Source organism: Caenorhabditis briggsae (genome assembly GCF_000004555.2).
Source record: "Caenorhabditis briggsae complete genome, chrIII, whole genome shotgun sequence".
Classification (NCBI taxonomy): Eukaryota; Metazoa; Nematoda; class Chromadorea; order Rhabditida; family Rhabditidae; genus Caenorhabditis; species Caenorhabditis briggsae.
The window spans coordinates 6,237,900-6,247,212 of record NC_013490.2 but is presented as its reverse complement, the minus strand read 5'-3'; the positions used below and the strand labels follow the sequence as shown (position 1 = coordinate 6,247,212).

The following is a 9,313-nucleotide window of genomic DNA, read 5'->3' as shown; positions in this document are numbered from 1 at the left end:
AAAAATTCCAGTAGAAATTATAAAGCAATTATCAATTATAAAGTTACATTTTTAACAATTTTCGTGCTTCTAAGGTACGTATGTCTAAATATATTCTCGTTTTTAGCAGTCGGGGTGATTTTGTGCCTCACTGTTTACAGGCAGAATTTTTTAAACGACCCGAAATTTAAAAAAAAAGGAGATCATAAGCTTACAACTATAAACACTTGAATGGGTTCAGAGGTTGAACTGAACCTTAACGACAGATACTTAACCAGACCAAACGATTCCAGGATTTTTACACTCAAGAAAAATGGGGTTTTAAAAGTTTCGCTAGAAAAATTGGGAAGAATCTACCCAAGTGCGCTCTCCCACAGAACATTTCCGAACTGCAAATTAATTTTTGATCTACAGAAAAAAAAAATTTGGCGCGATCACAATTGCAGGTCTAAAACCATAATTTCAGAATTTTTAATCTGATTTTGTGGAGTTCCAAGATGATTCAAATGATTCTTTAAAAGTTAATTAGTGGTTATAGATTCATGTATAGTCGTTTTCCGGAAGAAAAAAATGTCAAAAATGGTCATTTTTGAAAGTTTTTTACAGAAAAAATCTATCTCCTCTTTCAGTTTTTGACATTTCTAGGAGTTCTATAGCTCAGAAAAACCGCAATCATTTTTTCTACATTTTCTATGATGAATTTTTAGTTTGTCTGATAAAACTTTTTTATAATCAAAAAACAACGCAAAAATTCTATTTTGTGCAATTTCATGAGGTTTTTGAATTATAAAAAAGTTTTATCAGACAAATTAAAAATTCATCCATAGAAAATGTAGAAAAAAATAATTGCGGTTTTTTGAGCTATAGAACTCCTAGAAATGTCAAAAACTAAAAGAGGAGATAGATTTTTTCAACAAATAACTTTCAAAATGACCATTTTTGATATTTTTTTTCTTCCGGAAAACAACCATACATGAATCTATAAACACTAATTAATTTTTAAAGAATCATTTGAATCATCTTGGAACTCCACAAAATCAGATAAAAAATTCTGAAATTATGGTTTTAGACCTGCAATTGTGATCGCGCCAAACTTTTTTTGTAGATCAAAAATTAATTTGCAGTTCGGAATTGTTCTGTGAGAGAGCGTGCACACAGTAACTTACCGTAAAGCCTTTAATAGATGGGCCCACACTGTCAAGTTTGAGCTGAATTATCTCAATTCCTATACGAGATATTTAAAATGTGACAACTAATAAAATATTTGTGATTTTATGATAAACAATTTATCAGTTGGAAACTTTTTGATGTCTTTAACAGGAACCGAGATAATTGACCTCAAAGTGCATGTATAGGGGTTTTAAAAACTTCGCATGGATTCTCGGATTTTCGAGAAGTACTCACGGCAAGTCTTATTTTTCTAGTTCCTAGAATTTGCATGAGGCACTTCCCGCCTTCAAATCTATAATAATATCATCCCAAAATTTTCAGTGCAAATACTACTACGACAAATACAAACTACACCGTATCTCAGCCAGTGTTCTTCTGATCCTCTACTCATTTCTGGGTGCCTGGGTCTTTTATTATTTTGAACATGATTACGAAAAAGAGGTCAAGCAGTAAGTTATTTTTTTCGTTTGTTTTTCTAACCGTTGACATTTTAACTAATTGCTTTTCTCTACCAATTGATCAACAATCTCTGATTTCAACGTTTTTTTCTTGTTTGCAGAAAAGAGAGAACCGATCTCCGGATGCTTCGAAATGACACTTTTCAACGGATTACATCAATGGTGTTCAGACAGGGATCCACTCCAAACTTTGAGTTTGTGACGGGAGAAAAAAAAATTGGGTCAAAAATAAATGAGAGAAACTTTCAGAGATGTCTTCATTGAGTATGAGAAACGACTTCATAAAGTTCGATTACCGGAATGTTTGGATTGGGATTATTGGGGTGCATTGTTCTATGTGGGAACTTTATTTACAACGATTGGATACGGTAATATTGCTCCGCGAACTGCACTTGGAAGAGCTGCATCTGTGATCTATGCAATTGTTGGTAAGTGTGGGTCTTTTGGATCTTTGAGTATAAGGATAACTGTTCTCCAAACAATCAACTTTGAGCTCAATTATCTCCGTTCTTTCGGAAGATATCACAATTTTCCAACTGATAAATGTTTATCACAATATCAAAAATACATTATCAGTGGGCAAACTTTCGATATCTCTCATAGGAACCGAGATAATTGAGCTCAAAGTTGACGAGATGAGGAAATACGATATATCATTAGATCACTTTTCTAATCCAGTGTTTTTAGGTATCCCGCTGGTGCTCGCAATTCTCTCAAAATGCGGAAAATGGATGACAACTTCACTCTCGGTTTCTTGGCAACAACATCGTCTTCGAATCAAAGAAAAGGCAAAGAAAACGACGAATCGATTGAGAGGAAAGAAAATTAAGTAAGAATATCAAACTGAATGTACAGGATGTGAAGTAATTTCAGAGCGAAGCTGGAAGCGTTGGAGACTGGAAATCCAATGGGATTAGAAGGGTTAGAGGAGCTGGAACTCGAGTCGAGAACTATTCCAATCTGGTTGGCATTGCTCATTTGTGTTGTCTATGTTTGTGGATGCTCATCGCTTTTCTTGCTCTGGGAGACTAGATGGACATTTTTTACCAGTCTCTACTTCTTCTGTATTTCACTTTCCACAATTGGTCTTGGTTAGTTTCTTCTTTATTTTTGAATAAAAACAAATTGCTGAAAAAAATTTCTGTGAATCTCTTTTCGAAATACCGTAAACACTTTAATAGAACACTACTCAAACAGTCTATGAGAGTGTTTACGGTATTTTCAAGGATACTGTTTATCGGTTTAAAACCAAAAAGTCAATAACAGCCTAAAATAAGAACTCGAACTAATAAAAACTCGAACTAATAAGAACTCGAAAAATACGAACTCGAACTAATAAGAACTCGAAAAAAAAGTAAATGATAAGAACTCGAAAATTCGCAAAAGTCTTGATTTTCAGGAGACATCGTACCGGACAAACCCCATATGTTCATCATCATGTTTGTTCTTGTCATCGTCGGACTCAGTATCGTTTCCATGTTTATATCAGTTGTCCAAATCAAAATGGAAGAGTGGTTGTATCATTTGATCAAGAAAATTCAAGTAAGAACCCAGATTTTTTAAAAATATAATTCCAAATTCGAAATTCCAGAGAGAATACACCCAAGCAATTGAAAATGGAGAATTTCCGGATAAAGGAGAACTTTATAAAAAGATATTGGAGAAGGAGTCGCCGTGGATGCAGCTCGTTGGGCCCACTATAATGTCTGGACAGCAAAATAATAAATTGGAGAATACTGTGGAAAAGTTTGAGCGGCTTCTCAAAGAAAGTAAAGAGATTCAAACCGAACTTTCGAATCGAGGAATGTCGACTCAAGTTGAGAAGTATGAACAGGTAAATCTGCTGAAAGAATTATTTTTTCGTTATTTTCTATTTTTAGAGCATGGCTTGTGATCCAATGAGCAATGATTTGAAGCCGGAAGAGCATCGGGAGACTCAATGGTCGAGGTAAATGAGAAAGAATCATATCAGATTACAAAAAAGATATATCTATTTCAGGCAAATGGTCGATGAAACTGTCGGACCATCAGAGAAAATGGAAGAGTTAAAGTTACAAAGAAACGATGCCACATCGATTTCCAGAAGATCTAACGACTACAGGGATTCGATTTCGGATGCAACTAGTTTGCCAATGGACTCAATGAGTTCCCCTGAAATGAAAAAGAAAAACAAAATGGTGAGGGACACTGAACTAGTAAAATTCAAGCAAAATTCGGGAGTCCAGAAATACCGTAATACCTGTAATAGAAGGCCTTCATAATTTTAAATTTTGAGATTCCTGGGAAAGGTATTAAAATGCCCGATTGATAAATTGCTTGTCATGATATCAGAAGTGTTTTTATAGTTGACACATTTTTGATAACTTGCATAGGAGCCAAGAAAAAATAACTCGAATTCGACATTGCGGGCTTTTATTGCTGGTTTTGCGGTACTAAAAAATTGTGGATCGCTTAGGAAAACACAATTTTTGAGGATCCAGTATCGTTTGTTTCAGGCATGCGCGAACTGTCAATGTGATATTCCATCTGTTGAAAACCATTCACCTATTCGTCCAGCTCCAGAAACTCGTACAGATGGAGTTGCACAAACCGATTTGGCCCAGTTTCAAATTGATGAAATCGCAATAAAACTTGCAAATCTACAGGTATTTTTTAATCTTCACAAACTTTTCAATCAAAATATTTTTAGACCCAACGAGTCCGCCCGCCAATTGTTGAAATGGCTACGTCGGCATTCATGGAAGATTCCCCAGTCCATTCGGAAGCTCTCGATCTGCCACGTGGATTGTCACCAGAGGAGATCAATAAGATTTGTGAGGCGATGAGTAATTCGTTTTATCAGGTCAGGGAGATGGTAAATTAAAAAAGTGAAATTGAGTTTTTTTTCAGAACAGCCAGGAAGCCTTGAAGCAGATAACTGATGTTGGTGTTGGAAAGGACTATGAGACAAATTTCCAGGATAAATCCCAGCTCACAAGTTTGACTCTTCCAGTACCTGTTAGATCCTCTACAGCTAATTCGAGTACTTCCACAACTCCTCCCTCCCGTAATTCAATTGCCACGTCACCAATTGTTTCTCTCTGTGAAGATTTTAAAAAAGAACAGAAGCAGAAGCAGATGAGGTCCATGTCCACCTCCCCCTTCCCTGGAAACAGTATGCAAGAAGAGGAGACGCAGACCTCGCTGTGAGTTTTTCCGAAACCATCTTAAATCTCCGTCAATGTTTTATAGAAGACAAAATCTGGTAAATGTTGCCACAGATCCATGTACTTCACAACTGATACAACGATCAACCGTTACGTCACCAGTAGGAAGAGATGACGCGGAAACTGTAACTATACACATGAGAAGTAGACAGAAAAAACAAGTGATGTTTCAGGAAACGTCACAAAGCGTTCGAATCGAAATGATGGACAGAATGGTGTCCCCCGTCGTCTCGACAGCTAACCAAAGAGATCAAAACACATCGCCGATTGAAAAGTCTGCTGACTATGTAATCTGATACTCTGGAAGTTTCTTCGTATCTTATCATATTTTTCAGGATGATCGAAGTATGCAAACATCGATCAGCGATTGGTTCGGGAAAATTCTAAAAAGAAAAGACGAATCACAACAAACATCGATATCAGAAGACGTTGGAAAATCAAAGGATAAGAAGAAAAAGAAGGTGTCAAAAGAGGAGAATAGTCAAGCGTCGTCTTTGGGTTCAGATGTCTTAACGTCTTCCAATACATCATCTGCTTCTGAATCTTTGAAAGATTCTGAGAAAAAGAAGAAAAAGACATTTATAGCTCCGAATATGTCGGCAAGTGTCTCAATGAGTACTCAATATTCTCCACCCCCAGGATGTGATCGGTTATCTGTAGAACCCTACAGTACTCGAGCAAGAAGTTCGTCGACCAGTGGAATGGGTACAAGTATATTTGAAGAAGAGACAAGACAAGAAGTGATAGTGCAAACCGATGATTCTTATCTGAAAATCGCGAGACGACTGGATGAGTATAGGAATAACAAAACACAATTTTTGCCAGTTTGTGCAGCAGCGCCGTTGTCTTCCAAAGAAGTCGAACCGTTCAAGTGAGTACATTAAAACCTGTATTAGAAGGACTGACTCTTCCATTACAGGGGTACTTCCTTTTTTTGTTAGTTTCGGAAAATGTTCGTTGAAAAATTCGGTAACTTGAAATTATAGACTCTCTGGAATATTTTACACTAACAACGTACGGAAATTTTTGGTTTCACTGTAATTGACAGGTTTCACTGTAATTGAGTCTACTTGAAGAAAATACATCTTCTGACTAAATAGAGTTGCCGTGAAACCTGTAATAGAAGGGCCCCTAAAACTTCAATTAAAGGAGGCGAGACAGCAAAAATTTCGGGGGACAGTTCGGGGGACGAAATCGCGCCGCGCTTATGTAGACCATCGGTCGTCAGACGCTTTCGCGCCCCCGTAGCTCAGCCGGTAGCGGCGCTGTACCCCTGAGCTGCGTGTCATGAGTTCAACCCCTCATGGGGGTTCTCTATGCAAAATATCAGGAAAACTTTTTTTTTTGGTGTCTGGCCTCCTTTAATAATTTGTTCATCAGAATATCACCAATATTTTATCAGTCAGTTTATCTCGGTTCCTGTGAAAGATTTTGGAAAATTTTCTACTGATAAGTTGTTTATCAGAATATCAGAAGTTTTTTGTCAGTTGACATTTTTTGATATTTTTCACAGAAACCGAGATGAATCAGCTCAAACTTTGGACCCTTCTATTACAGGTTTTACGCTAGTAGTTATGAGATTCAAACATTTTATGATGAGTTCTGAAAATGCTCATTAAGCCAGAACACTTCTAAAGATTAAAAAACGTAATATTTCCAGAAGCGACCGCCCATCTGAACGCAGTCATTATTACTTCGGTGGACGTCGTGCAAGCCGAAGGAAGTCACGTCAAGATCTGAAACATGGAGAATCTCAAACTGGACAATCCATGGATGCGGAACTTTTGAAAGAAGTTTTGGTAAGAAAAAACTTTCTTATTTTTATTTTCTCAATTTTTGAATTCAATTATTATACCTTTTATTCTTGCACATCTAATAATCACATTTAGATTGAAGAGGAATCTCCACCGAAGGGTAAGTTGAAGTAGCAAGTAGCAAGTCACATTGATTAACTTCTTAATTAATCAACAGCCACTACTTTATAACATTCTAAAAATTTCTAATTTTCCAAATCTAATTTTTTGTGTTTCATTACATATTTATTCTCTTCAAAAGGAGAGTGTCTTTTAAAAATCCATTTCCAGAGCTCCGAAAAAAGTCGGTCAATTTCGCCGAAACGACCATGTAAACAGCGAGGAATTCTCGCCAGACATCCATCTCTTCCAACTGGAATTTCTCGTGGAAAGGTATTTCATTTACAGTACCGTTCAATAAGTTTAACAAAGCGTATCTTTTAGTTGATTTTCCGCCATTTTGACCATTTTCAAAATTCTAGAGCACGGCTGTCAAGTTTCCAATCAATTTGAAAATTTTGGAGGAAGGAGAACAAACATAGATGAAAATCTTTCCTTTTCTTGAATTTTTCGAAAAATCCTAATTTTTCAGCTATTTGTTGATTTTTGAAACACACCTGTTTTTCAAGTTTTCAGTACAAAAATGGACAAAATAGGGTGTCTTAGAAATGAAATGAAAATATGTAATTTTCAAAAAATTCTGTTAATTCAAAGTTTTAAAAATGATCGGACACTTGACAGCCGAGCTCCAGACTTCTGAAAATGTTTGAAATGAACTGAAAAGTACGTTTTTGTAGATCATATTGACCGGTACTGTATGTCAGCAACTGAACTTTTTAAATTTGGAAACTGCAGGTCTCTGACTATGTGATTCAACACGAGAAAGGTATTCATAATCCAGCGACAAATCGACAGAGTCCAATCAAAATAATTCGTCAATATTCTCTGGATCAAGATGTTCTTTAGTGCCTCTTTTTTCATTCAATACCGGTAGTGTTCTTCAATACGGTTTTCTTGATTTTTTTTGAATTCCCCCCTTTTTTCTGTCTACACCTTAAAATATGCTTCTTCCGGAATACTCTATTATTGCTCCCCATTTTTCTTGCTCATTCTCTTATGTTTCTAGTCTACAGTTACGTTCTTCTTTTGTGTTATGGAAATGTTGTCTCCTATTGTTAATTGAATGAGAATCGGAAGGAAGAGAGAATGAAAGTTGAGTGGGAGGAGGTGAAAGCAAAGACAAACATCTGTCGAGCACACCCCAAGTAGGTCAAATGGGGAGAAACGGAATTTAAAATATGTACACGTGGAACTGGATTAGGGGCAAAAAGCAAATTGGGAATAGTTTCATGAGTCATCAGAAGGAGACAGTTTTCAAAAAATGTAACTAGTCTTTCTCGGAATAGAAACTCCGAACTATCTGATGAAAATGATCAGAAATCAAGGGGTTTCGGTTTTATTCGATGATGGAATTCCTGGTAAATTTCAAGAAAAATTAGGGAAAAATCCGATTCTTTCTAACTGTTTCGGGTCAAAAAATTCGAAAAATCGTAACTTTTTAGGCTGAAAATGTTAAAAATTTCAGAATACAAACCAAAAAACAAAAACTATAGTATCTGCTTTTTGCTACTCAAAGTTTAGAAATTTCCCGAAACGTAGCCGTGAAAATTACCATTTTCTAGATAAAAATTTCAGAGTTTCCTAGTCTAGGAAATTCTCTGAAAAAATCCAATTTTTTTCTGCAATTTTCTGCAAAGCGTCATCCGCTCATTTTCCATTTTCGGGCGTTTCAACGGTGCGGTCTGAAAATTGCCGATTTCAGATTTTTTTTGATAAGTCAATCTACCATTTTCTCTTCAGAATCTGAAGACGTCTGTTTTTGGTCCGAATCAAACCAGAATTATCGATATTGTCGGCTTCCGAAGACGTCAGAACCGAACTTTCAGATACAGGGGATGTCAATTTGAGATACAAAATTTTAGAATTTGTTGTCGATAATTCGTTGATTGCCAATCTTTGGATTTGGGATACCACAAAAATTAAGGAAATGTTTGATTGTTTATTTACCAGAATCAATTACATGATCTTGATTGATCCCTTCGGATATTGGAAAACCATGTGTGCCTGTGTTTCTCCAAAAGTTCTAAGCGATCAAAATGCAGAAAACAGTCGCACAACCCCTAGACGGCCCACGATCCAAGGGTACATCGAAAAAGGGTACATCGAGGGTACATCGAACCTATTCGAATTTTTAAAACTTTAGGTCCGTTGGAACATCACTTCTACAATAAAGTATGAAAATTCAACTATTCCCCGCATTGTCCGAGAAAAAATTTTCAACAGTTGTTATGATCTGAGCAGGTGAATTTTCTAAGTCAACCATCTTCCTAGATTCAGCTGGACTCAAGGTCTTTAATAAGCTAAAAAAACGAAAGTGTCACGTAGTTTTACATTTCCCATTAAAACAGTATCTCATAACTTGTCTGTCATCTCGAACTTGCCTTTCCTTTTCTCAACTACTCCAACTAAGAGTCCTTTTTTTGTTTGTCCTTGATTTTGTGTCAGTGTTATGATCCCATTTCGGGCTTGTCACCTCCTACTGAAACAATGACATTCCGCGAGGAAATTGTAAAATAAAAACTGAGAAGATGGAATTACTGTAGGGGCGGAAGATGATGGGGGAACTTATATAAAAACGAGGGAAACG

At 36.3% G+C, this 9,313-nt stretch overlaps 1 protein-coding gene across 1 annotated transcript in view; it reads left to right on the top strand.

Moving 5' to 3' along the window:
• Cbr-twk-31 overlaps positions 1-7,572 on the top strand; it is a gene marked incomplete at both ends in the record, with an annotated part of 12,142 nt that extends 4,570 nt beyond the window's left edge. Inside the window, 17 exons of the mRNA XM_045243872.1 lie at positions 1,471-1,598; positions 1,709-1,801; positions 1,845-2,035; positions 2,295-2,436; positions 2,481-2,698; positions 3,007-3,149; positions 3,199-3,441; positions 3,488-3,555; positions 3,607-3,784; positions 4,103-4,252; positions 4,297-4,449; positions 4,497-4,792; positions 4,839-5,100; positions 5,149-5,684; positions 6,474-6,612; positions 6,874-6,999; positions 7,462-7,572. Coding sequence (XP_045095112.1) covers positions 1,471-1,598; positions 1,709-1,801; positions 1,845-2,035; positions 2,295-2,436; positions 2,481-2,698; positions 3,007-3,149; positions 3,199-3,441; positions 3,488-3,555; positions 3,607-3,784; positions 4,103-4,252; positions 4,297-4,449; positions 4,497-4,792; positions 4,839-5,100; positions 5,149-5,684; positions 6,474-6,612; positions 6,874-6,999; positions 7,462-7,572 — 3,177 coding nt within the window. The remainder of the gene's footprint in view (positions 1-1,470; positions 1,599-1,708; positions 1,802-1,844; positions 2,036-2,294; positions 2,437-2,480; positions 2,699-3,006; positions 3,150-3,198; positions 3,442-3,487; positions 3,556-3,606; positions 3,785-4,102; positions 4,253-4,296; positions 4,450-4,496; positions 4,793-4,838; positions 5,101-5,148; positions 5,685-6,473; positions 6,613-6,873; positions 7,000-7,461) is intronic.
• Positions 7,573-9,313: the final 1,741 nt, after the last annotated feature.